Raw genomic sequence first — 27,741 nt, forward strand, 5'->3', positions numbered from 1 at the left:
TGGGCGCGTCTCGCTTGCGGATATATCAAAGAGTCCCATGCTGGGCTATCTCCAATGGAGTGCTACGAGGCTGTGGTATCACGCAATCCTGCTGAGAGAAGCCCGCTATTGCATGACATGTATCGCCTCATTTTAAAAGATATCATGCCCGGGGATGCATCCCCGCATTCACAGAAACTGCGTTCGACTGCGTTAGCGAGATTTCGCTCAGTGATGGGACAAATACTAGGCACAGCTGAACCCCTTCCTTTAGCTTCCCTGAACACCATGAGGGACCATTTTCCAAAGAAAGAGGACAATTTCAACGTAAATCTTATGGTAAAATACATGGGTTCCCTTCTTAGCGGCATCACCAACCCAGATTCTCCAATCCGACCCCTTCATGCATCCTTCCGCGATTTCCTGACGGATCAATCATACAGTGGAGAGTTTTTCATCGACGTGTTGGAGGCGCAACGCGACCTTGCATTTGCGTCACTTCGAGTGATGGAACACGGTCTTCGCTTCAATATCTGTGATTTAAAGTCGTCGTATCTTCCTAATAGTGAAGATCCTGGGTTGCAAGGACGAATCCGAAAATGCATCCCCCAGCATCTGTCATATTCCTCTCGATTTTGGACTTCGCACGTACGAACCACATCCTTTGACAAGGAGCTCGCAAAAGAAGTGAAATTGTTCTTCGACAACGAGCGGCTGTTTTTCTGGCTCGAGTCGCTCGCCCTGGTCAACTGCGCTCAGCGGCGCAGTTCCTGCCCTCTCACATATTCCCCAGTGGCTGAAGGTGAGTGCATTGCTATTGAGTGTCAGATAAAGCGCTCATGTGCAACCATAGGGTCATCCTAAATTCAAAAATGTTTTGTTGACTGCAATGGACGTACAGAGGTTCATTCAAGTCTTCGGCGGCATGATTTTATATAGCACGCCACATCTGTATGTATCAGCACTCCCATTCTCACCTGCCAACTCTCTACTGTCGAGAAAATTTTCGGCACGATTTCCGAATACTCTTCGTTTGGCATCTGAACGTGATGTGAATTGGCCAGCTGTTCAGACCGTGCTCAGGGGGCACACTTCTTCAGTAACGTCGGTCTCGTTCTCGCCGGACAGCACTCTCATCGTCACTGGTTCTTGGGATAACACTGTTCGGCTGTGGGACGCAGCGACGGGGAAGTCAGTCGGTGAGCCCTTGCGGGGGCACACTGATTCAGTAACGTCGGTCTCGTTCTCGCCGGATGGCACTCTCATCGTCACTGGTTCTTGGGATAACACTGTTCGATTGTGGGACGCAGGGACGGGGGAGTCAGTTGGTGAGCCCTTACGGGGGCACACTGATTCAGTAACGTCGGTCTCGTTCTCGCTGGACGGCACTCGCATCGTCACTGGTTCGATCGATAACACTGTTCGGCTGTGGGATGCAGGGACGAGGGAGCTAGTTGGTGAGCCCTTGCGGGGGCACACGTCTTCAGTAAGGTCGGCCTCGTTCTCGCCGGACGGCACTCGCATTGTCACTGGTTCGGACGATAAGACTGTTCGGCTGTGGGATGCAAGGACAGGGGAGCCAGTCGGTGAGCCCTTGCGGGGGCACACTTCTTCAGTAACGTCAGTCTCGTTCTCACCGGACAGCACTCGAATTGTCACTGGTTCGGACGATAAGACTGTTCGGCTCTGGGATGCAGGGACGGGGGAGCCAGTCGGTGAACCCTTACAGGGGCACACTGATTCAGTAACGTCGGTCTCGTTCTCGCCGGACGGCACTCGCATCGTCACTGGTTCGGACGATAAGACTGTTCAGCTGTGGAATGCAGGGTCAGGGGAGCCAGTCGGTGAGCCCTTGCGGGGGCACACTTCTTTAGTTTATTCGGTCTCGTTCTCACCAGACGGCACTCGCATTGTCACTGGTTCGGACGATAAGACTGTTCGGCTCTGGGATGCAGGGATGGGGGAGCTAGTTGGCGAGCCCTTGCGGGGGCACACTGATTCAGTAACATCGGTCTCGTTCTCGCCGGACGGCACTCGCATCGTCACTGGTTCGGACGATAAGACTGTTCGGTTGTGGGATGCAAGGACGGGTGAGCCGGTCGGTGAGCCCTTGCGGGGGCACACTTCTTCAGTAACATCGATCTCGTTCTCTCCGGATAGCACTCGCATCGTCACTGGTTCGGACGATAACACTGTTCGGTTGTGGGATGCAGGGACGGGGGAGCCAGTTGGTGAACCCTTACAGGGGCACACTTATCCAGTAACGTCGGTCTCGTTCTCGCCGGACGGCACTCGCATCATCACTGGTTCGCACGATAGCACTGTTCGGCTGTGGGATGCAGGGACAGGGGAGTCAGTCGGCGAGCCCTTACGGGGGCACACTGATTCAGTATCGTCGGTATCGTTCTCGCCGGACGGCACTCGCATCGCCACTGGTTCACACGATAAAACTATTCGGCTGTGGGATGCAAGGACAGGGGAGCCAGTCGGTGAGCCGTTGTTGGGGCACACTTCTTTAGTAAGGTCGGTCTCGTTCTCGCCGGATGGCACTCGCATTGTCACTGGTTCGCACGACAATATTGTTCGGCTGTGGGATGCAGGGACGGGGGAGCCAGTCGGTGAGCCCCTGCGGGGGCACACTGATTCAGTAACGTCGGTCTCGTTCTCTCCGGATGGCACTCGCATTGTCACTGGTTCCTGGGATAAGACTGTTCGGCTGTGGGATGCAAGGACGGGAGAGCCAGTCGGTGAGCCCTTGCAGGGGCACACCTATTCAGTAAGGTCTGTCTCATTCTCCCCAGACGGCACTCGCATTGTTACTGGTTCGGACGATAAGACTGTTCGGCTGTGGGATGCAGTGATGAGCCAGCCGTCGCAATATTACGCTGTGTCAGATCCGTCAGCATTATCAGATGATCGTCGCATCATGCATCCCATCGAGTCCGTCACCCCCATGACATTGAATACTTGGAACAATCACTTCGTTTGCTTCTCGCCCAACTCCATCCATGCGTTGCGCAACACTTCTGAATTAACGGAGGGAGCATCCAATGACGACCGCAGTTCCAGCCCCTTTGTCCTGAATGTTGACAGTGGATGGGTGGTAGGGCCCAAACATCAACTGTTATTTTGGGTACCACCCGCTTCCCGACATTCATTATGGAGCCCGGGAACTTGCTTTGTGATACCCAGAGGTCTCGAGCTTGATTTGAGCCGCATGACACATGGACAACGTTGGAAAGAGTGTCGACAGGAGTGAGTCTCCTCAACACCCTTTTTGTTTCTTGCACTTACTAAAATTAATATTTGCAGACTTTAGTACCAACGATGCCTGCAGCAATAGATCCATTATGGAGATTTCACATACAATTAGATGGTAACGGTGTACAGTGGATCATACTTCGTGTTCTATTCCATACCCAGCAAATTTAGGATTGTCCATGTGAACGAAGTGAGTTGACGGTATGGCACTCATGATGTTAGTGCTAGTTTGTAAAAGCACATAACGACGAACAAGGCATGCCGATTCCATCAAAAATGCGGTTGCAAGTGCGCCATGGATTGTGTCAAAGTGATGCATAATGTCGGTACTTTCTCATGGCGGATCGAGAAGCTGAACAGAAGGACATTGTTGTTGCGGTCATCTGTAGTTGTTTAAGCTCCCGTTGCACCGAGTACATTCAAAGTGGGGATGGGACGAAACATGTAGTTCATTGCTATATAGTACAGCATATAATCGCGATATCTACGACAAGGGTGGTGAGATGAAAACTATGCGTATAAGGATGTTGTAGGCTGTGAGGTATGAAAAAATAGCTGGAGGAAAAAAGGCACTGGGCAAGAGCAAGCGAATGGGGGATGATATTGAGGCAATATGAAGCGTAGAAGTTCCACACGATAGAGGACATTGAATTGAGGGTGATATTAGACACAGGTGCACCAGGGTATCACAAAGGGAGCCCTGTCAAGGAGCTCTTCGATAGTCAGTTTCTGGAGACTCAGCAGGAAGAATCTAAGGACTACAATCGAGTTTCATAACTTTGTATTGAACTCGTGATAAATCTGTGACAATGTGGATCTTTGTACATGAGACTAGGAGATGTAAATTGTGACTCACGAAGCTGTTGAAAGGGCGTTCATAATACAGCTACTACGTGCGTCTAAGTCAACACACACAGGCCCGGAGTCATTGGTCGCAAATAGTAGTTATTGGGTGGTGCATATTGACAATTTCCGTAGCCCACTTTATCCTCTCCAGCGCAAAAATAGCAGGGTTCGGCGTAACGGTGTCTTCATTTCCGCTCCAAAGGTGTGTTAATCATTGTAGGAATGATCGCAGTTAGAGGAGAGAATACAGGGGTCTTGATGTCTGCGAAGTTTGACACGTCGTAGTTTGGGGGGAACTGACAATAATGTTGTGGAGTAAGAGGGTGGGCGGCGGCGTAGAGATATATGAATTGAGGATGCGTATATCACGTTCGGTGGGTGCGACGAGGACGGGGAGAAGGGTGAGAATTAAGAGATTCAAACGATGGAGCTCATAAACTGTTGATACTCGCGACAAAGCATCCTAGAACAGGCACCTCCAAAGATACATCTGATCATGAGGGATCACGAGGTCGATAGTTCTGAATAGGGCGTACTGTGTTCATGCGAGGAGGATATACACCATCATGATATTATCATTTCGCGGTTATGCAACCCAGATACAGGTGTGACATTTCCACCGGTCCATAATCTCATTCTGCACCAGTGTAATCATTGTCGTGTAAACTAGTTGGCACGAGCGATCGGGTGATGCGATATCAGGTTCCAGTGGAGCTTCGTCTTCAGAGAGGAATCAAGTTATTTGTTTGACCTTGTTTGTCAAGAACGAAGTTCCAACGATTATTATTTGTTGATGGGCCTTTTGTCAATGTCTTGCCTCCCAACACTGCGCCCGCTGCTCACTAGTCACTCCTCTCAATATCCATGTACGTACGTTCCGATTCAGTTCAATATACACCCGTTCGACAAGATCTTATCGACCACATACCCACCATCACGGAGTCAAGGTTACTCGTACGCCGGAATCTACTACGGGTGGAAAGATGCGAGCTATGACGACATGATATTCGAGACTGTCAACGCAAGCGCCCAGCATATAACACAGTCACTCGTCAATGATGGCCAGGACGTCACGAACGTTGCCGTGTACACGAGATTAGAGATAATGTATGGTGATAATGTACCTCGTTTGCAGGCCATCAAGAATGCTGTCGATCCGGATAATGTGATGGCATTGGCAGGCGGTTGGAGATTTTAGTCCTGATTTGAACACAGAAAGATATAGATATACATTCGTTTTTACCTATACTCAATTCCCACATCGGAATCTTTTACATGCAGTACTTACTATGTGCATCCAACAGTCGTTACGTTTCTTATCGGGTGATAACGAGTCAGTATTGGTCAATACCAACCAATTATCGTAGGTTGACACTGCCATTAATATGAGTCACAAAAAGCGCTGGCTGCACCTCTTCATTAAAAAATATATAGGTTGCCATAGAAAAGCAAAATACAATGCTCTTAACCTGTCAAACAGTCCGTAAAAGTACATGAGAAAGGAGAAAAATCTTGCGTGGTTTCAAAGGACCTTACGTCTGCCACGACGTCGGACGAGGACAACTAAACTGCAGCACCTCACAAGCACTTCATAGGAATATTCTCCCGTCCCATCAGTCGAACCTTGCGTTTGCGATCCTTGAGACCCATGTGCACCTGTTGCGTGACTTACGTCGAACTGTCGGCATTATTGCTGTTTGTACCTTGCATAGCTGCAGCCGCTTCTGCATCAGACTCAGTAGTCGTATCTCTGCAAATTGAATAGTATCAGAAGGGGAAAGTATTGCTGATGACCGGCGCTCACGTTTCATCGCGAGAAGGAGCAACACGCGACGACTTGGTGATTGTTACGGGGAGTGATTTGAAATTCCAACGGCGGCGGTCAAGTGGTACCGGTTGCAGCACATTGGCAGGTCGAGTTAAGGGCAGGAAACTGAATAGATTGCATTGACGACTCGGAAGGGGAGGTGAGGAGCTGCGCGACGAGGTGAGGTTTGTATCAGCACCTCAGAGTTCGTGTCCCTGTGTCAATGCCAGGCTCACAAGACCTCAGAAACAAAAGCAGACACTGACATATCTCTGAATCGCGAAGCCTCTGTTATTGGCAGGCTGTTTATTAAAGGCCAGACGCTTGTTCAAGATCTAATGATCGTGATGGATGAGAATTTGAGAGATAGCCAGACGGTGCTTGGCATGTGGCTGGACTTTGGGATGGCTATCCGAGGTGTAGTCGGCGCTGGTCTGAGTAGAGTTCCACCAATTGACGGCCGAGCTTGTGAAACAGCTGGGAGTATCGTACCTCGACGGGAAATGTCGTCAAGAAGGCCTGTTGCAGCAACAGTAGGGATGCGAGTGACCAGAGGCTGCAGCTGTAGATTCAATCTACAAGGACAAACAGGTCGGACAGCATCGATAAACCGAGCTGGGCTTGTTGCAGTGGTAAATGTGATCTGAAAGCGCTGATATACCTAAAACAAAACTTGATAAAATGTTTGGAGCAAACAGCACATACGTACCGGTTGACAGGTCGAGTCTGTTGTTCTCGGGTGCAGATAGCGAATATCAACAACAGCATCCCGATATACAGTTTTTAGAGGAAGACCATGGTCGGGTTGCCCAGAATTCATCCTCGAGTTTGTGATCGATGAGGAGAGTAAACCAATATCCTCTTGAAGGGTTATGCTTTTCAGTGTGATTCGTTATCCCTCAGTAATTATGCAAAGGGCCTACGAGGGCAATCTCTCGACGTCCTTACTATTAGTGCCGCATGCTGTCAAAATTCCATGCAATTTGAAGGCGGACAAAGACGAGATTTCCGGCGCAAGATTTCCTCGCGTCCAAGTAGAGGTCAACAATGCCACTCTGCCATCTGTAGCAGGGTCCTGAGAGGATGATGAGCTCGTAGGATGTGACTGGGAATATTTTGCTAGCGTATAGGCGAATTGAGCCAATCGCTAAGTTGTATGAATTTGCGGTTCGATATGCCACTGGTGTTTTTCAAAGTCCGTGATATAAGCCCTCGATCATGCACTATAGCAATGCACCCAGTACTTGCTATATAAATATCATAGAACTACTCGACCATCGTCCGCAACCAATACGCTTAACTTTAACTTTAAGCACTTATGGTGCCACCACCGAATTTTGAGCATTCGCGATATGGTCAGTCTCCGCCACTCCCGGGCCAATACGCTACATGAGTACATTATGTTTCCCTATCTGATCTAACAACCTCTCGTCATCTTCGGCATCAATGTCTGCACCCTTTAAATTTGACCAAGTCGCCAACACATGATAAAGCGCGACTTCTTCAGTTTCGCTCTATACTTCGTTCAGTCCGTCGTGGGCGTCTCTGGTACCTATTACTGTTTGCAACTCTCTTGACTGTCTTCACATGTGTTGCGATTGCGGCGACTATGACTCGGACTCCGACTTAACGGACCTGGGCACGGACTCACTGGAAGATAGTAGTAGTAGTAGCCAATGTAGCGGGGATAGCAGCCCGAGCGAGGCGCTCAGTGAAGACGGTGCAGGTGAGTATGGCGGAGAGACATAGTTACCACTTTCTTTTGTTTGTCTGCGCGAAATTGTTCACCAATTTTTACTTTAAAATTCCAGATAGACAACCCGTGACAAAGCGCGCCAGGACGGACAAAGGACCCGATACGGGAACAACATCAACAGCAAAAGGGTTCTGACAGAAGAAAGAAAACTCCTGGTCTCATTGTCACTGTGCCAACCGATATTCTTCTCGAGGTAAGTTAATAAGCATTGCTCATGCATCTTACTTATTTGTTCTCAACTCTGCTTCCAATCAGATCTTTGGTTTCTTGGAACCAATAGACCTTTTACATCTGTTTGGCACCAACAAGGCTTTCCGTATGGTTCTATCATCTAATAATGCAGTCTCAGTCTGGAAAGCTGCTCGTGTCAACCGTGGCGGTGTTCCCGACTGCCTACCTGGCATGTCTGAGGTGGAATGGGCTGACCTATTATTTGGTGGCTTTCACTGTCAAGTATGTCTGGTCTCCGTTTACATATTTTGTACTTTCATGACCACAAGCTCAGGAATGTGGCAGGAAGGGAATTTGGGAGATAGACTTCGGCATCAGGCGCAGAGTATGTCCCCGATGCCTCAATGAGAAGTGAGTACTACTTTATTATCGTGCCCTTATCTGGCCAACAATTCGTGAAGCCTAGTCTGTGACAGCGCCTTTCCATTCGAATTTCCTGAATGCGATCCGATCATCATGGATTTGATACCATTCAGTGATAGTGGGTGCCGTCTTACTATGACTTATCAGTATCTGATGTTCCTGCGCAGTTGGCAGAGATGATCATGATCATATCACTGATTGCAAGTTTTTGTGGTCAGATGACGTACTGAAAATGGCAAAAGAGCTGGAGGCGTACCTCAAACCAGGTGCTGAGCAAGCATTAGAAGGCTTCAAGCAATCACGCAAGAAATATGTTGATTCCGATATCGACGTAAGATTCCTACAGGTGGTTTTACTAAATCTAATGGCTTCGAAGCATATAGCAGTTTGTAACGCTTGGGCCGGCAAGGACTATGATCGTCAATTATCGCGTGCCCGTGAGCTTCGTAACCAAAATACAGAACTGTAAGTAAATTCCATCAACTCGTCATCTAATCACGTCTTGACTCCTTTATCCTAGGTTCCAAGCTAGACTGGTCGACCTCGGCCACAATGCTAAAGATGTGGAGCGCATGTTCGAGTGTCATCACTATGGCGTACTAGATGAGGAGCTTACCGATGCACGTCAGTGATCTACTTCATTTGAAAATATTTTGTCCTTACATTGTCGATTTCCAGGCTGGAAGCGTTTGATCCCAAAAGTCGAGCGTAAGCTTGCCGAATTGGAGGAAGAATGGCGCCTCGAGAACCAAAGAAAAGTATCGTCTGTCCGGGAGTCTCGCCTGTTGGCTATGTACCAGAAATACGTGCGGCCCTTGCCACAGGCTATCATACCTCCTCCCCAAGATTTCTTGAAGCTATGCGATGTTGCGGAATTTATCAAAAGCCCACCCACTGGCGACACAGAAAGCGATATTCAACCTTGTTATGCTTTCGCGGAAAGATTTCCCGAGTTTTGTGCTGAATATTTGCATAAAAGGAAGCTCGAGCTGACACGACTACTTGCCCTCTCCACCAATATACTGCAAGATACCACAACGCTACAAAGCCAAAGAATCGACACCCCTGATGACATGCTAATGCGTCTGGCGACCTCCGTTTTCCAATGCACTCACCCGCGCTCTTTCCCGTTGATTACATGGGACAAAGTGCAGTATCACGCTCACCAAAGTCACACAACGTCGACGTCGACATCTTGCACATTTTTGATCTCTCAGCGTGGGGTTGCTGCTGCACGTTCTTTGTTAGGCTTGATCGGTCTCGATGCCCAAACTACGACTGCAACTACAATGGACGACCTCCATTGTCGCTTTTTCTGCTCCAACTGTCCACCCAAGCCAGAGAAAGGAGGATCTTACCGGATAGCGATGAACTGGCGTCAGGGCGTTCGTCCTATGTTTGTAACTTTAACACTTATGCTTACTGTCTTTTAGGTCTTCCATTACGTCGACCAACAAGGTCCATCGCACAAAGAGCCTCGTTGGGAACTCTTGAGTACCGAACAACTTCAAGTCATCCAAAGTCGGTGTGCGCCCGAATATCCCGGAGCCACTCAGCGAGTGTGGCGTTGTAACAAGTGCGATGTATACCACGAAAATCCGACTACAAAGGCTGATGTGATTAATCATATAAAATCGTAAGCCATCACCTTTTCTGTTTTACTGTACCTTCTTTTGACGTGTAGTAGGCATAGAATCATCACTCCGACTGAAGGAATTGACTTCAGCTATGACCAAGGCGTCATCGAGAAACCGCCTCCAGCGATGAAGTTCTTCGTTACCCCTCAGACCAAGAAACCCTCAAAGTCAAGCACAACTCAGAAGTCTAAACCTCCTACCAAGTTGAAATATCTCTGTCAACATTGCAATGACTTAAACCGGTCCTTCATATTGGAAGGTGTCAAGCAGCACCTGAAAGTCAAGTAAATAAGCATTTTGTCAAATGGTCCAGATCCGCGACTTATTGATTTTTTTCTTCAGGCACAAGATCGATTCCCCGAGTGAAGGGCCAGACTTTCGCAAGATCAAATAATTCCACCGCACTTTAATTCTTCGTAGTCTCCTCTTCATCTTTCGCTCTATATATATGCAACCTTTTAACACATAACTCCAGCGGTTACGTACGCCGTTGCATCCCTCCCCTGATGTCTAAGTATATACCGAGCTCGGTCTTTGATCCACAGTACTTGATGCCAATCCGTAATCGATAGGTGGATATCTTAAATCCTTGAATATTTGACCACTCATCATTTCCGTATTTCTTATGAGGGTTGTTATTGATCATACCGTTCTGTGTGGGCCAGTCTCCCCTAGGCAGTTCTGAATCGAATGGAGATAAGTGTTCCTTCTCTACTATAACCAAATGTTATAGTTCCTGCGTGTCCAACGTCGTCAGTTTTTCACCTTTAATTCATTCCCCGAGTTCACGGTTTAAACATCGGCGCAACACCGAGCACTGCAAAATCCATGCTTATTGACATGTCCACTCATTTGAAGGAAAAACTAATGAGGTGCTCCTAGTCAATGTCCCTTTCCAGCGTCACCATATGCCGGCAACTTGAATTTTTGATTCCTCCGGGTAGGTCGTGGATCTATGGTGTCAGTCAGGGTGGGTACGGATCTTCTCAGCAATATCGACCTGGACTGGTTGAGCGAAGGTGGGTCCCACAATATCTGGTGCCTCGTTATGTTCTCCATGCATCACACCAAGGCTAAGATTGGCGATGAGAAGAAGAGGTGTCAAGGTCTTGGAGGTAGTGAGATTATAGTACAAAGAAGAAATATGAACTTGAAGTGCTGACGGCAAGCTGGACACCAACGTAATCTGCCATGACGCCAGCGCGGCTCCCGGAGAGGTGTAGAGCGCACCTTACCACGATGCTGCTGGTATAGATCGCACCGTACTGAGTGATAGTGTATATTGCAGGTTTGTAGGCATATGCGTCAAACCAAACGTATCTTTTCCCGCGCGCCAAGGACGATATGCGTTCCCAGACGCGAGACAAATAGTGAGAACGAAGTTGAACGTGAAACAAGCTTTTAACAAAGTCTCGAAATCTCGTGTAATGACGACACCGAGCCGCATGACCATAGCACAGGTCGCGATAGCAGTTGCTATGCATGAAAGTAATGTTGAACTGCCAGCCAACTCATGTGAACAGGCCCACAGAGGTTCCAGTTTCCAGAATTAGCTGGCGATCTAGACACACGTAAAAGCCACGACAATAGTGCTTACCATAACAATAGCAAGGATCAAGTTATGATCCCAAACTAAATAAAGCCTCCAGATCTGTTGTCGGGAGTGTTAGGTTCAACACCTCCACACGCAGGTAGTTACTACTCACGAGTAGTAAATGCAGAACAAGAACCTGAAAGAAGGCATAATAAAGTGCGATTTACGACAGAAATGTGATACCCACATTGAAAAGATACAGTCCCGTCATCATCACCAACAAGGTTATAACCCTGGCAAAGTACAAGGCACTTCCATCGGGGATAGATATTACCGCAGGATTTGTGAGGCCCTGCAGAGCATATAAAAGGGAAGGCTCGTTATTGTTCGACGAGAAATCTAACGACTATTGCATGTACATAGTAAGTACCGTATGTGAAATATTCTAGTGTAGATAAGTGGGTATCATAAGGTGAAAACGAATGTAAATCTGTCTTGTTCGAATGAGGACTAGAACTTCCAACCACCTGTCAATCCCATCACATTGTCCGGATCGACAGCCTTCTTGATGACTTGCAAACGAGATACGTTATCACCATACATTCTCTCCAAACTCGTGTTAGGAGGTGCGTTGTTCGGGTACACGGCAACGTTCGCGATATCTTGGCCACCATCTGTGAGTGCCTGTATCATATGCTTGGCACTTGCGTTGACAGCGTCGAACATTGTGTCATCAAGATCCGAGTCTGTCCAACCATAGTACACTTCGATGAACGAGTAACCTCGACTCCGTGACGGTGGGTATGCGGTCGGCGAATCCACATGGTCGTAGAGCGTAGACAAGTAGACGTCTATGTCATATGATACAATTCGAGCACTGGAGTTTGTTAATTCTTCGCCCCAGAACTGACAAATATTATATTCGTAAACGTTGCATCCAAATTAAAGGGAAAGAGTATTTACCAGTGTCTCATTTGCAATCATGTTCAACATAGGCACTGTAACCTCCTCCATTGCCACCCAATGGAACACGGATCTGTTCTCAAGTGAGTAGGGTAGATGCTTTTATGTTCCACACTAACTCACCTAAGCCCGGAAGTAAGATTCAAGGGAAGGGACTGGACGAGATTTACATAGGATCTGGTAGAAATGTCTTCTTCGATATGAGGAATCGACAAGAACTCGTCGAATATGCCCTCAGGGCGTGTTGGAGCATCATAAAAGAGGATACTCGATACTTCTGCCTGCAACGCAACACGTAAGTTATTCGCTGAGCAGTAAGCGTAGAATGACGATAGCTGACGTACCACTCCAGAGATATAGTTATATGTATTGTATATGGATGCCTTTGGGTCGCTAACATTTGCCGAATAATTGGCAATAGCTGAGCTTGCTGCTTCCCATTGGTCTTGCGCGTACGAGACACGTCCGCCCTACACATGAGATGATTGTCAGTGTACAGTTACCCAGATTTCGAGTCCTTACCCAGACTAGAGACTGAGGATATGTCTTGACAGTAACCCTCGTCACAATGCCCTGCTATTGTCAGTACGTTCGTCAACAAATCAATTGGAGCTACACACAAAGTTATTGAATCCCCCCTTGAAAATTCGTAGAAAGTTAAGAAATTTGACGTGATTAGACCACTGGGAGCTCACCCGCAGCGCAAAGAACAGATCTGGATTTGTAGAATTTGTGATATCAGTCACTGTCCCATTGGGCAAAACAAGTTCGAAGGCTACGACGTTGTCGAAGCCCAAACCATACTGATTAGTCAAATACGAATATCCTGGTGAATAGAGAAAATGAGCTTCATTCCCGTCGTGGGTCTTGGTAAAACCATACCTCCCCCCAAAGCAACGCCTCCGACTCCAATGCCAGTAACTTTTGCCCCTACGACAGTTACGTTATACTGCTCCAGTGCGACATAAACATCATCCCATAGTAAACCCGTGCCCACAGTTGCTGTTTGTGCGGTCGAATTGTAAACAACATCCGAAAAGGAATACATCGCAATTTGGACACCTGATGTCGAAGAGAAGCCAGGATTCGCGGCGTGTCCTCCACTTTTAATCTTCGTGACAGTCAGTCATCAAGATACAATGGAAGCCGAAGCCGTTGTTACTCACTCCAAATGGTGTCTGCGTCTGTCCCAAAATTCGAAGCTGATATGAAGGACACATCAAGAGGTGAGTGCTGAATTTGTTCGCCTCGCACATACCGCAATTCCAACGTCTTCAGTTGTTGCAGGCTCAAAGGAACATTGAGAGGCCTGAATACTAGACGCAGACCAGTGATAATTGTCCTTGGTATATTGACTCGAGCCTATAGAAATTTGGGTTCACTGCCACGAGGGACTTGACTGGAAATACTCACCGGTGTAATATACTACGGAGCTCGACGAGACATTCGCTGCGATCTGCTCACAAACGGTGCTTCGAACTTCAAGTTGGGTATTCCCTGTACAGGCTGCATCGAGAGATCCTGAAGAAGCATCGCGTACTGTGAGGCCAGAGAGGCCGGTAAGAAAGGAGAGTGAAAGGTCAGCAAATGCGACCATTATGAACTATCTTCGTCTGAATAAAATTTTGCAAACTGGCCATCGAAACCTTTCGAGTTGCTCTATTTAAGTGGGATGTTAGCCGAGTAATGAGTGACCTGTTACTGTTCCGGAATTGATCGGTTCCCAAAAGGGATGTTCAATTCTGTTGTCAATTAGACTCGTCTGACGTACGTCCTTTGAGAGTGGGAAATCATGGTTATATAAGCCAGGCGAGCCTAAGTTTGCACGAGGTTGTCTGAAAGCGCTCGTGTGCGTATACTTTTCACACCTGATATGCAGCCTTTAAAGTGCTGTTGGCAGTTCTTCTTGAGTTTTGGAACCGATCAATTCCAGAACGGTAACAGGTCACAGTAGCGAGGCCGAGTTTTTGAAAAACACGTACTGCAATCTCAGATGCAGCACATTGTAAGCGGAACCCTTTTGTTTGTCCGTCACTAAACCTAAATGGGACTCATGCTAAACCTTACGCGCAGTTTATATATGACGGTGTTTTCAAATCTGTTTTCGACGACGATAGAGTTGCTCGAAAACAGGTTTCGACCCTTTTCGACGCATGACTGAACTAACTTGTCAGACTGAGCGGCACCCTTGAAGTGACAAGGATTACCATTTACTTCACCAGGGACGTGCAACCCCGTCTAGTGATGTGCGCCAATCAGTTAGGCTTACAATGAGCTCATTTTCATCGATAGCTGTGTGCTATTTGACGTATGTGTTTATGCCATATTTATTCGGAAAAAGGGCACATTGGTTCGTGTCATTACTCGTTCAACTGGTATTTGCCGGCAAACACTTTTGGATCAGGATTATTCCTCTTTCATGCATCCACCGCTTTCCAATAGCGACAGTGCACAACATCCAGTATCAAACAATGATACAAACCAATTATCGTCTGTTGACACTGTCAATGCAAGTCGCAAAAACTTGAAGCGCTGGCTGTGCCTGAAAATTATCTGTTGTATAGATCCAACATCATCTCTCGACCATCGTATTCGGTTTGTCGTTCGATTGTATGATTGGCTGCAGCCCGAGTGTGAATTTTAGAATGTGAGTTTATCAGTAGTAATACGTGTACATGTCTTTTCGCTTCAATCATTCGAAATGAAGCTCAGGCTAAGTTCGGTAAGCTGGCTCCAGTCGACCTCCTCACTGGTAGTATCACCAAATTTCGCCACCTTCAAAGACGCCCTCACCTCCTACAAAATCAATATCTACGTCCGCCGCGGTGGTCCTCAACTTGCATGCAGAGGGTCACAAAGGCATGAGAATCACAGGACACAGCTTGATCTAACTCGGTCAACTTGGTGTGTTCGGGACGTGAATCAGAGGGAATGAAATACTGTCTTCTTTTCTGACTATAAGAGTGAAGTCTGCTGGTAGTGGAACTAGTACTTCAATAGAGTAGGATGTTTGACGTTAATAAAAGAATGGTATCAGGAGGGTCAATCATGAAGAACATCGGATTTATACATATCTACCTACTTCAAAAATATCTGGATTGCCACAGTCCAGCCACCTACCAAGTAGGTAATATGTACACAACAAGTAGGGGTCGCAGCAGGTGTGGTGCAGAACATGAGGGGAAGTTATCGAGCGACAATGAGAGTTTTAGTAAATAACTTCAGGACTCATGCGAGGGGGGACGACCACAACTGCAGAACAATCCGCAACACCGAACTTCGATATAAGAAATTGCTCCCGTCTCACCGCTCGAACCTTGCGTTCCTGTTGGTTGTCCCTGAGACACTTGTGTCCCCGACACAGCCTGAGGTTGACCTGGTTGCATTGACCTGCCAACCTCGCTGTTTGTACGTTGCATAGCTGCGGCCGCTTCGGCGTCAGTCTCAGGGGTAATACCATATCTCTGTAAATTTGTTGAGAGGGTCGAATATTGGTAGTGTCGAGCACTCACATCTTCATCGCGACAGGGAGCTACCTCAACGGTACGTCTAGAGATTCCTATAGGAAATGACCTGAAATTCCAACGCCGAGGCTCGAGCGGTACTGATTGTGGTGCATGTGCAGGTCGAGTGTTGAAACGCAGCGAGCCGAAAAAATTACGCCAACGAAGGCCAAACGATGATGGGTTTGCAGGAGGAGCTGCAGGATCAGGAGCGGGGTTGGTATCAGCGTCCCAGAAGTCTTTGCCCTGTACGAGTGTTAAAGCTACATGATCTGAGAAACGAAAGATTATACTGACGTATTTCGCCAAGCCTCTGCTGTTGGGCTGCTGCTTGGAAACCAAACTAGTAGTGTGCAAGACCTGACAAGACGAATGAGCAAATGATTAGGGTGTTCACAGCTGATTGACGCACATCTCTCGGTCGAGCTGCACGTCCCTAGTAAAGAAGTGAGATACAGCGCACAATAGAAGCACAAACGACTTGCCTTGAGCTTTCGCATTGGGCTTTGCATTACTCTCATCCGCATTCTGAGCAACAATCAGACCTGCTTAGAAAAGACGCAGAAAACACTACAAACACACTCACATCATCATTGCCTTGCTGTTTCAGAGCTGCCTCCAGGTTCCACAATAACTTTTGCATCTGATCCAGCTGCTGGCAAGATATTTTCCGTCAGGGGACACAGCAACAGCGCAGAGTTCGTCGTCGTGCAAGAGCGGGTTTCCGACTAGCTGATTCGTCTCGAGATCCCAGATGCGAACTGAGTAATCAATTGATGCGCTGACAAGATAGCTTTCATCATGGGAAAGACAGAGGGAGTGTACACCGTTGGTATGGCCCCGAAACACAAAGAGCCTCTTCCCATCAGTCGACCGCCATTTTCGGATGGTGTTATCAGATGACACGGAGAATATGTGTACACCATTCTTAGACCAACGCAACGACCTCACCAGGTTCTCATGTCCCTTGATCTCCACAAGGAGCTTGCCATCTTTTGACCACACACAGATCACATTGCCGTCCCCGCCACTTGCGAATTTGTCGCCTTATGGAGAGTATCTGATAGCGCAAAGCCTCCATTGGATGGTCTTTATCGGTGCTGCCATTTGTCGATCAGTATCCGGATTCCAGCGTGGGATGGTGCCATCATGTGATCCGCTTGCGATCTCCCGAGCGTTGAGAGACCAATCGAGGCAGTTCACAGAACTGTCATGCCCTTCCCATGGGTCGCCGACCGTCCTCTCTTCCTTTATATGCCATAGCCGTAGCTTGCCGTCAGCACATCCAGATACTGTTACTGTTTCGTCTGGAGATATTGCCATCGATGATACTGCCCCTCCGTCACTAACCCAAGGCTTTCCTACTGGTTCTCCGTCTCTCATCCATTGACGAATTGAACCATCGCTTGATGCGCTCATTATATTGCAACTGTCCAAACAGGAAAGGCTCAGAATGACTCTGGAATGACCTTCCATGACACATTCCGGCGTCAAGCTCTCTGGTGGACGTTCGGGCGCTGGTTTCTTCCACGATGTGGTCCTGGTATTGTGATTGACGAAGTAAGACCGACCGAGTGGTGAGATGTACCACTCGCATCCGGGAACGAGTTGTTTGTGATAATCTGTGCTTAACCTGAGTTCCTTGCTGCTAGTGGTACGTTCTTCACTGACCTAGTCGGAGCCCTGGTCGAGGTCGATTCCATGTATGCATCGCAAATGTGTCATCTTGATAGTACACTTTGTCGTCCAACATTCTGAACTCACGCCACAGCGGAGGGAGAGCATCATTCCCGCCTGTTTCTCGTTGAGCAGGTCAGTAGGTATTAACATGCGGTCACTCACCTTCCCAAAGTGCATCCTGGCGATGCTGTGCACCATAGCGTGGTGGATCCTTCTCCCCCGCGTAAGGTGCCTCAAGCACTGGTAAGTTCAACATCGTTCCTCGTTCCCCTTCTCTTCGTTTTGCTGATGTGCTTGACTCGCCCATGACACTGATGAAAGTTTTGAAAATCTGTTGTGTTTTGCAGACGGGTTGGCGGTGAGATAGAGCTCAACGGCACGGAAAGAGGGTGAGCAGAGATGGTGGAAGTGACAAAGAGACCTGCTGGACACTGCATTGCAGGCGCATTTTTCAGCTGCGTATCGACGGTTGTGCTTCGAATGTCGGGTTCTATAGATTCCATCAGGGAGATTCAAGATATGACAATTTCATTTGAGTAGTATGTAGACCAATGGTCACTGTTACGGTGACAGGCTGTAGTACGCGGCAGGCGCCTTACTTACACTTATATCACAGTTGCGATCAAATTCCGCGTTCACAGCGTCAATAGTCATGACACAAGGATCTATGAAAACATCGTAGATGCGAGGTATGCTTCTATACACGTCATGGATTCGGCGATAGGATAGATCACAGTGGCTGCGACAAACACAATTCTAGTACACCGCGTTCCCCTTCAAATAATTCGGTAGTGCTGTTAAGCGCATATAGTCAGTTCTCGGGTGTACATTTGACTGATTCAAACATACTGATTGTCTCGTCTCCATGTAATGTGTGTCAACGTCAACTTTGTTGAAATTCGTTTGCGAGATGCATTGGATGGCGTGGCATTGGGCAAGTGTACTCCTTTTCTGACACATCGAAGACAATGTCGCCAAGGTAATGGGCAGAAGTGGACTTCTGGATGAAAATGTCTATCATAGACACGACAAGGTCGATGAAGGTAGCGATATCCGTCCGTGATGCATGGTGGGCTGGAAGGTGACTTGGTTTGGCCTGGCGATGCTTTAGAAGGTCTACTCACGTCACTCTGGTCTGCCTCGGTAGTCATTATCAACTAGATGCTCATACTGAGAAGATGGTCGACCTGTCCGAGCGATGCGATTAAGATTAGCGGTGGTGCTGGAGTGCTCCTGAACGACGTGGTGATGGGCCAAGAGTGTTTTGCGATGGTACGATGTGGACTCAGTGCGTGACCGTACTGCAACGAGGTCGGTCTTAGTTTGATGGTTCTTACTCGTGGGTGGGGGTCGAAGATGACGTTGTTGACCCTTGAAACGCTGATGAGGAGAAAAAACAGTGGACTCGTTTTGACTAGGACCGGGTGCGAGGAATGCCTACAGTGATCGCACTTACAAATGAAATGTTGTCTGATCTGATCCACACCCTGACTCCTGTATCATGACGGTTGTAATGGGAACTGTCCCCGCGGTGATTAATGCTCCGCCGCACGGGTCAATGTAAGTGAACGCTCGAAGCTTCGATAGGGGAGTAGAAAGAAGGTGTGAATGGAGATGGGGCAATCTATAAATCTATAAAGTAGGATGCGACGGGTGGGAATCGTCTCGCCAGCTCGCGTGGCTTTCGCATAGATACGCTTAGATGCGCTTAGGAACGCTTAGGAGCGCTTAGGAGCGCTTAGACGCGCTTAGACACGCTTAGACACGCTTAGGGACGCTTAGATTCGCTTAAGAACGCTTAAGAACGCTTAGCTCGCTTAAACCTCTTTTGGGAATCTCGCGTGGCTTTCTCGTGTGGCCCGGTCACGGGTTTTCGAGCTCCGACTTAACACTGTTGCCCGTTCGAGTGCAGCACATGTCAATTTTTCATCAATTATTTATTGCACATGCTAGGATGCAGCCAAGGCCAGGAAGCCAAAAAGGAGCACAAAGTGCTCCGTTTGCTTCCTGTGCCAAAGGCACAATGGGTGTGAAGCTAGTCTATAAAGTAGGATGCAACGTGTGGGAATCGTCTTGCCAGCTCGCGTGGCTTTTGCATAGGTATGCTTAAGGACGGTTAAGAACACTTAAGGATGGTTAAGAATGCTTAAGGACGGTTAAGAACACTTAGAATCGCTTACCTCGCTTAATGCTTACTTTGGAAATCTTGCGTGGTTTTCTTGCATGAGCTCGCTAAACAGTGAGAAAAAAACTTGCAAATCGAGATCGAGAATCGAGAATTTGAGAGGCTAAATTCCACCAAGTACAAAAATGCTGCCAAATGCGATATAATGGACAGTAATCCACATGCCTACTGCACCGTGGGCATAATACGGACAAACAGAGTGGTTTTCCTACTATATGGGAACAGCATCGAGAATAACAAAAGCAAAATATTAGAAATTTGGTTATTTGGTTATGCAATTTGGTAACACAATTGATTACACAAATTACACAAATCACTACACAACTTGGCTGCTGCTTTTGATTAGAATTCTCAAGTTATATTGCCTTCCCTGCAGCCAAGTGTAATAAAGTGCAATACATACATTTTTGTGGGTTTCATTTCTTATCAACAATGATAGAAATTGACTTATAATTAATGAGGTCAGGCAACTCAATTATTGCACTTGCTAAACAACAGTTTGAATAACAAAGATGGATCAAAACATTCCTATACTGTGAGTTGCCAATTATATATTGCTATTGCTATGTGCAGGGTGCATCATGCTAATGCTTGCACATACTATTTAGACAACAACCACAGATTATGCCAGAAAGCAACCAGCAGTCACAACGTGAATGTGATAGACTTAACTGACTTCAAATGACCTCACCTACCAGACATAATCATCATCATGCTGCCAATAATAATCAGGACAGGCCTCTACCTCCTGCACCACAGCCAAATTTCATGGCAGCTAATGAGCCACAAGCAGGGCCTGTTCCACGACCTTTTGCTTGGCAACCTCCTGTATTTCCATATGGGTCACTGCCAGTTGACCAATATCCTGGCTTGCCACAAAATGCAATTGCACATGTGCTGCATGCTCATCATCCTCCTCCTGTTAATTGTCCTCCAAGTCCTCCTGTTAATTTTGATGTGCTCTTGAATGAGCAAACAAATGCAGCTGGAAATAATAGACTTCACCAGCATAATCTTTGCCGGCAGCAAGAGAGACAGGAGATAAGACAGGAGGCATGAGCAGAGCTTATGGCAGCTGGGATAGAGCCCCCACATGTGCCTCATATTCTGAATGAACCTGTTCAACCTGCACCTCCTGTGCCTCAACAGCAGCAGGAAGCCAAGTTGATGAACAATCCCCTTCATTTTGCGCCTAATCATGCACCACCTTTACATGCACTCCCTGAACCTGCTATGGAGAATGAGTGCATTAGACATGACTTGCTTCAAAGACAAGCATGGGAGGAATTTCATCGACAGCAGATTCAGCTACACTTGCAGCAACAATTGCAGCGGCAGGAAGCTGGCCAACAGCAGATGCAGTGGCAGATGCAGCAGCAATTCCAGCAGCAGGAAGTTGAGCGACTGCAGATACAACAGCACTTTCAGCAGCAGGAAGCTGAGCGACAGCAAATGCACCAGCATATGCAACAGCAAATGCAGCAGCAATTCCAGCAGCAGGAAGCTGAACAGATCCATAGACGGGATTAAGATGTTCAATGAGCAAGTCAACAGGAAGAGGTGCGCCAACAACACCAGGAGCAAAGGATTTGTGAGCAGGAGGAGCATCTTGAAGAGGCACTGTGTGAATATAATGATCCAATCTCTCAAGAAAACCATGAACAAGACAAGGAAAGAAGAAGAACTCAGGAACATGAACACCACCTGCAGCAAGAGGAAGAGGAGGAGCAGCATGTTAACCAGGCAGTTCCTGTCCCTGATGGAGGTTGACCATACACAGAGCCTATTGCCCTTCATACTCTTGGTCCTCTTAATGTAGAGTGCACAAACTGCCATGCAATGCACTTTCCATGTGAAAGATTGTCCAACTCCTCTCAACAAAACCCACACTTTGGAATGTGCTGCTTGCAGGGCCAAGTCAACCTTCCACCCTTTCCAGCATGGCCACCCGAGCTGCAGCAGGCATATATGGACTGAACTTTCATCTCAAAAATATGCCAGTATAATAGTGCTCTTGCATTCACATCAGTTGGCATCAATATCGAGGATCATGCTCTTCAAGGATCTGGCCCAAATGCTTTTCATATCCATGGATCTCTCCATCACCTCATGGGCAGTCTTATACCCCCAGAAGGCCTTCAGCCTTCATATGCACAACTCTACATCTATGACCCTGAGGAAGCCACAAACATCCGTGCCACCTGTCCTGGAAATGAAGGTCTTGACTGTTGCATCCTCAGAGAGCTCCATGATATGCTGTATCAAAGCCATCCCTATGCTCCTTTGTATAAGCAGGCCTATCAAGTCATGCAAGAGAAGCCTCCAGAGCAGCACACTGATGTTCGTGCACGCATCCATTTCCAGCAAGGCACAGATGGTCAAAGATATAATCTTCCCACTGCCAATGAAATTGCTGTGATTGTTCCTGGAGATGGATCTGAGGAGGTGTCTGACAAACATGATATTGTCTTGCGACTTCAAGGCGGTCAACTCCAGTGTGTCAGCCAACTCAGTCACACATACTCAACCCTGCATTATGTCCTTCTCTTTCCTTCTGGTGAAGAGGGCTGGCATCTTGACATCCCTCTTAACAATCAGGGTGGACATCAATGAGCAAAAAAAGTCACCCAGTTGCTCTATTATGCCTACCACCTTCACCCTCGCCTGGTTCGCATGGACCATAACAACATCTTTCGTGGTGGACAACTGTTCCAGCAGTATGTGGCTGATGCTTGGGCCTCCATAGAGCAGAGCAATTTGAACTGGATCAGGAACAACCAAAAGCGGCTGAGGGCGGACTGCTACTGAGGCTTAACAGATAATGTCCTTGATGATAGTGTGAATGATCTGGCTCAGACAGGTCACTCCATTATTCTTCCCTCCTCTCATACTGGGAGCCCTTGGTACATGCACCAGCTGCTTCAAGATTCCTTGGCCATTTGCCATGCCTGCAAGAAGCCTGATCTCTTCCTAACAATGACTGCCAATGGGAGTTGGCCTGAAATCACCGAGAATCTCCTTCCAGGTAATAATTCATATCTTATGCACTGTTTTTGACTTCAGCCTGACAACTTCTTATATAGGTCAGAGTGCTGTGGACCATCTGGACTTGGTGGCTTGTGTGTTCTATCAGAAGCAGCAGGCTCTGTTGAAGAAGGTTCATAAAGGCTACTATGGAAAGGTCGCAGGTTTGGTGTACACCATCGAATATCAAAAATGCGGTCTGCCCCATATGCACCTTCTCATCTTCCTGGAGCAAGAGGATAAGATACGGACTGCAGAACAAATCGATTCCTTCATCTCTGCTCAAATTCCTGACAGAAATGTCCATCCACAACTCTACGAGGCTGTGGAAAAATATATGTTGCATGGCCCTTGCAACCTGTAACGTTGCTTGGAGAATGGACAGTGCAAGAAACACTTTCCAAAGTCATTCTGTCCCCAGACCTTGATGAAGGATGATGGTTATCCAGAGTATGCAAGACCTGACAATGGTCGCACCGTCCAAAAGAATGACAATGTCTTCACCAACAAAGATGTTATTCCTCACCCCCCAGAACTCCTGGTGGAATTCAACTGCCACATCAATCTGGAAGTCTGTGTCTCTATCAAATCTGTCAAATATATTCACAAGTACATCTACAAAGGAAATGACCCGGCTACTTTGGAGATGAGAGGAGCAGTGGATGAGGTCAAATCATATCTTGACTCCAGGTATATCAGCTCAACTGAGGCTGCATGGCGCATCTTTGAATTTTCAATGCATCTTGAATGGCCCTCTGTCTACCACTTGCCAGTCCACCTCCCAGATGAACATATGGTGTTCTATGATCCTGAGGATGATGCCCATGATGTTCTTGAGCATGCAGCAGCCAAAGAGACTTGCCTCACTGGATGGTTCAAAGCCAATGTCAATGAGAACTTTGTGGCAGCTGGAGCCCATGACCACCTCTATCAGGACTTTCCCTCAAAATTCATCTGGACCAAAAATGCATGGAAGATACGCCAGCATGGAATGGCCATTGGAAGGATGTATGCTGCTGCACCCAGCTCTGGAGAGCACTTCTACCTGAGATTGCTTTTGACTGTAGTGAAAGGTATGATGTCTGTGACAATTGTTATTGATCTAACTCACCATTTTTTAAGGGGCTACCTCCTATGAGCATCTTTGGACTGTTTGATGGGGTCATCTATGAGACTTTCAAGGAAGCATGTCAGCACAGGGGTCTGCTTGATGATGATAATGAATGGATCCAGTGCTTGCAGGATGCATCTCATATGTGCACTGGACATTGCATGCGCAATCTCTTTGCCATCATCTCATACATTGCAATCCCACAAGCCCTGATGACCTTTGGAACTGCTTCAAGGAAAATCTCTGTGATGATCTATGCCACCAGCCTCACCCATGTTCCATTCAGCATACCTGACCCTGCAGAGGAGGAGGTCCATGACTATGGTCTCTATCTCATTGATGGTGTGCTTCGCAAAAATGGACAGGTCTTTGGAAGCAATCCCTCACATGCCTGTTTCTCAAATGGCAGCAAGATGGGGGGCCATGGAGGGCAATCAGCTCATTGCTGAGCAGCTTCAGTATAATCCACAGGAACTTCAGCAGATAGTGGATGTAGGAGTCCCTTTGCTCAATATCAAGCAGAGGGTGGTCTTTGATGCTGTGGTACATGATGCAATGCATTACAATGAGGAAAGACCTGGACATGCATACTTTGTCCACAGTGCAGGCAGATGTGGCAAGACATATCTCTGCAAGCTCATTGCTTCAAAACTCATGTGCTGAAGGCAAGATTGTCCTTTGTGTGGCCTCCTCTGGAATCGCTTCCCTCCTCCTACCAGGTAGACATACAGCTCATTCACGATTCAAAGTTCCCATCCCCATTCATGAGGACAGCTCATGCAACATAAAGAAAGGAGATGTTGTCCATGAGCTTCTCAAGGCCACCTCTCTCATCATCTGCGATGAAATTCCTATGCTTTACCACCATATTCTGGAATGCCTCGACTGCACATTATGTGATCTTCTGAATGTTGATGCTGATTTTGGAGGAATAACAATACTCTTTGGAGGAGACTTCAGACAGACCCTGCTGGTGGTGCCTCATGGATCCAGGGAGCAGATAGTGGGTGCCACATTTTGCAGATCTCACATCTGGCCAAACATTCACATCTTCCATCTTAAGAGAAATATGTGGCTTGGTCAAGATCCCACTTCTGATGAATTTGCAAAGTGGCTCCTTGAGATTGGAGCTGGCAAGGGCACAGATGGAGATGGAACCGTGACCCTCCCTATTCACATGCGCTGCACCAACAATGATGTCCAATCTCTCATTGATGTCCTATACTCTCCAGTTCTGCACCCTGGCCATCCTCCTGTGAATGACTCCTTCTTCCTGGAATGTACCATCCTCTCCGCAAAGAATACTGATGTGGATGAAATCAACACCACCATTCTTGATTCATTCCCTGGAGATAAAGCAGTCTTTACCAGTGCAGACTCAGTCACTGAGAGGGACTATGACTACATTCCCATAGAGTTCCTCCACACCCTCACCCCATCAGGCTTCCCATTGTACAAGTTGGAGGTCAAAGCAGGTGTTCCTCTGATGCTCTTGTGCAACTTAAACCCCTCTGAAGGCCTCTATAATGGAACCTGTATGATCCTCCTGTCTTGGACCACATGTGTCCTCAAGTGTCACATTCTTAGGGATGGTGTTAAGAACCATGCTCAAAGGAGAGAGAGACTGACTCAGAGGGGCTTGGCCTCAGCTTGTATGCTGTGCCCCTTATCTGAGTATGTGCCCTTCATTTCAGAGGAAGTCTGATGATGGTCCGGAGGACTTCTGGAGGCTGGCTACTCTGGTGGAGAGTGCGGAAGGACTTCTGGAGGAGCGTGGGAAACGTCTGGAGGAGTGCAGGAGAGTTCCAGAGGAATGCAGGAAGTGCTCAGGAGAGTTCCCATGGCAAGGTAATACTTCTACAGGAAAACAGGATGGAAGGATAGGAGGTCTAGAGGACAGGAGGACAAGATGTCCAGAGGTCTGGAGTATGGAGGACAGGAGGTCCAGAGGTACAGAGGGCGGAATGTCTGAAGGACAGGATGCCCAGAGGTATGAGGGACAGGAGGTCCAGAGGTACAGAAGACAGGAGGTCCGGAGGTACAGAAGACAGGAGGTCCAGAGGTCCAGAAGGAATAGGGGCTACATTGGACAAAGTCTGATGCAGAAGCAAACAGAGGTAGACTACCCTAAGGTAGAGTCAGAGGGACAGGAAGTGGACCTAAGTCTGGAAAGAGGGTAAGTGCCGGAAAGGCAAGACTCCAGCCTAGGGAAGCAATCCCTAGACTTGGGACAGAGACATAGGGGACAAATCCGAAGGTCCAGAATTCTGGCCTAGGGAATCCATCCCTAGGCCTTATGGAAAAGGACAAACTCAGATGGACTGAAGTCTGGAAGAAGATTGGGCAAGTCTAAGGTGATATTCAGACTGGGGACTCTACTGTAGTTGTACAGGGGTTATATACTAGAGGCTATCTGAGAGGATCAGTAAGCAAAGGAGTAAGGCTATGTACGAGCATGCAGAAACACATTGGTAAGTAAGACAGAACATAACTAAATGAACTTGGAGATGAAACTAGTACAAGGATCAATCAGCAAGATGGAAACAGAGATAACCAAGAACTGGAAAGGCGGAGATGCCTAAATGGGGATAGGTGCAGGACCTTGGATGGAGGGTGGGAATAGGTCCGGAGATCTGGGGATCTGGAAGGCAGGGTGGAAACAGGACTGAGATATGTGAGGTGGTGGATGTAGTCTGGAATCCAAGAGGAGGTAAAGTCCGGATGTCTTGCTGGACGGAATGTGCGTAGGGTGGACAGGATAGGGGATCCAGGAATGAGTTGGATATGGGGTCCAGAAATAGGTCCAGAAAGTGCAGGAATATGATGGGATCTATGTCTGGCATATGGGATATGACAGATGGTGTTGATGAAGCTCACCAAAATGATCAAGACACAGTCCTGATCCCTCGCATGACCCTGGATGCCACTTCTGAGGACAACCCTATTCCTCTCAAGTGTCAACAAGGCACAAGGTCAAAGTGTCAAGTGGGTTGGACTCAATTTGCAGACTCCTGTCTTCAGTCATGGACAGCTATATGTGGCTTTGTCTCGGTGCACTCACCCAGAGAGAGTGTATGCTATCTTTCCAGAGCATGAAGAAGGCTCAAAACAACAAATGTAGTGTATAAAGAAGTGCTTAGAGGCCTTACAGATCCTATCGATGATTGATGTACATAGAATTGTACTTTTATATAGAGAACTGACTGATGTGATGTATTATGTACTTTTATGTGGTGTAGTAGATTGTACTTTTAGCTGCTCAAAAATGTAGTTTTCAAGTTTTCAAAATTCCACTATGATTGTTAGTAATGAGTAAGTCAAGGTGCTGCAGGCACCTCCCAAAGGAGTGCGAAGCACTCCTTTGCCTTCCTGTGCCAAAGGCACAGTGAGTATTAGGATGAAGCCAAGGCCAGGAAGCTAAAAAGGAGCGCGAAGTGCTCCTTTTGCTTCCTGTGCCGAAGGCACAACAGGTGGTGGACTAGTAGAGAAGAAAATGATGATGGAAGAGAAGAAGAAGACGAGGACGAAGAACCAATAGAAGAATCAGAATCAGAATCAGAAGACGAAGAAGCAGAGACAGCAGAAGATAGAAGATCAGAGAATGGAAGATAGAAGGCAGTGTCGAGGGCGGCACCAATTGTTTTTAGGGGGGTGCATGGACTAGGGGTCCAAAGCATGAACCAGAGACCTAGCTCTGTGGAGATCTCCAGAGCTTAGTCAGACATGTAGACAACCAAGTCGGTTCTTGTAGTAGCACATCATCATCACGCTTATCAGAGTCCTTGGTTCATCACTTCGGCACTACTACACCGGTCACCGAATCTGACTATCTCTCCTGCATGAGTGCATGAATATCGTGGT

At 47.5% G+C, this 27,741-nt stretch overlaps 7 protein-coding genes across 7 annotated transcripts; 3 read left to right on the top strand and 4 right to left on the bottom strand.

Annotated features, from left to right (window-relative positions):
* Positions 1–2,560: 2,560 nt before the first annotated feature.
* On the top strand, positions 2,561–3,238 carry BJ212DRAFT_1285168 (WD40-repeat-containing domain protein; the record flags this gene model as incomplete). The annotated part of the gene is made up of 2 exons (XM_041331872.1): positions 2,561–2,897; positions 3,024–3,238. Coding segments are annotated over 2 exons (552 nt in total), but the record flags the coding sequence as incomplete, so codon positions are not given.
* Positions 3,239–4,142: 904 nt separating this feature from the next.
* Positions 4,143–4,549, bottom strand: BJ212DRAFT_1396347 (uncharacterized protein; the record flags this gene model as incomplete). The annotated part of the gene is made up of 1 exon (XM_041337205.1): positions 4,143–4,549. A coding segment is annotated over one exon (231 nt), but the record flags the coding sequence as incomplete, so codon positions are not given.
* A 336-nt stretch (positions 4,550–4,885) lies between these two features.
* BJ212DRAFT_1396348 (uncharacterized protein) lies at positions 4,886–5,409 on the top strand. The gene has a single exon (XM_041337206.1). The coding sequence runs from the start codon at positions 4,895–4,897 to the stop codon at positions 5,282–5,284; it is 390 nt and encodes a 129-aa protein (XP_041186565.1). The 5' UTR covers positions 4,886–4,894; the 3' UTR covers positions 5,285–5,409.
* Positions 5,410–6,162: 753 nt separating this feature from the next.
* Positions 6,163–7,092, bottom strand: BJ212DRAFT_960704 (uncharacterized protein). The gene is made up of 3 exons (XM_041344458.1): positions 6,817–7,092; positions 6,603–6,768; positions 6,163–6,554 (listed from the first exon to the last, which is right to left on the bottom strand). Exons 2-3 carry the CDS (start codon positions 6,711–6,713, stop codon positions 6,222–6,224), a joined length of 444 nt encoding a protein of 147 aa, XP_041186566.1. The 5' UTR covers positions 6,714–6,768; positions 6,817–7,092; the 3' UTR covers positions 6,163–6,221.
* Positions 7,093–7,480: 388 nt separating this feature from the next.
* On the top strand, positions 7,481–10,765 carry BJ212DRAFT_1549643 (uncharacterized protein; the record flags this gene model as incomplete). The annotated part of the gene is made up of 11 exons (XM_041341897.1): positions 7,481–7,619; positions 7,733–7,842; positions 7,905–8,102; positions 8,155–8,231; positions 8,282–8,361; positions 8,411–8,708; positions 8,764–8,867; positions 8,922–9,643; positions 9,677–9,879; positions 9,931–10,164; positions 10,223–10,765. 11 exons carry the CDS (start codon positions 7,481–7,483, stop codon positions 10,272–10,274), a joined length of 2,217 nt encoding a protein of 738 aa, XP_041186567.1. The 3' UTR covers positions 10,275–10,765.
* On the bottom strand, positions 10,684–11,671 carry BJ212DRAFT_960761 (uncharacterized protein). The gene is made up of 3 exons (XM_041344459.1): positions 11,587–11,671; positions 11,044–11,531; positions 10,684–10,988 (listed from the first exon to the last, which is right to left on the bottom strand). Exons 2-3 carry the CDS (start codon positions 11,362–11,364, stop codon positions 10,842–10,844), a joined length of 468 nt encoding a protein of 155 aa, XP_041186568.1. The 5' UTR covers positions 11,365–11,531; positions 11,587–11,671; the 3' UTR covers positions 10,684–10,841.
* A 253-nt stretch (positions 11,672–11,924) lies between these two features.
* On the bottom strand, positions 11,925–13,974 carry BJ212DRAFT_1285164 (uncharacterized protein; the record flags this gene model as incomplete). Its single annotated transcript, XM_041331870.1, has 11 exons — positions 11,925–12,320; positions 12,378–12,450; positions 12,501–12,654; positions 12,718–12,847; positions 12,900–12,950; positions 12,998–13,015; positions 13,073–13,203; positions 13,260–13,488; positions 13,544–13,579; positions 13,636–13,732; positions 13,778–13,974. 11 exons carry the CDS (start codon positions 13,972–13,974, stop codon positions 11,925–11,927), a joined length of 1,512 nt encoding a protein of 503 aa, XP_041186569.1.
* Positions 13,975–27,741: the final 13,767 nt, after the last annotated feature.

This window comes from Suillus subaureus, assembly GCF_016647635.1.
Source record: "Suillus subaureus strain MN1 chromosome Unknown BJ212scaffold_67, whole genome shotgun sequence".
Lineage (NCBI taxonomy): Eukaryota > Fungi > Basidiomycota > Agaricomycetes > Boletales > Suillaceae > Suillus > Suillus subaureus.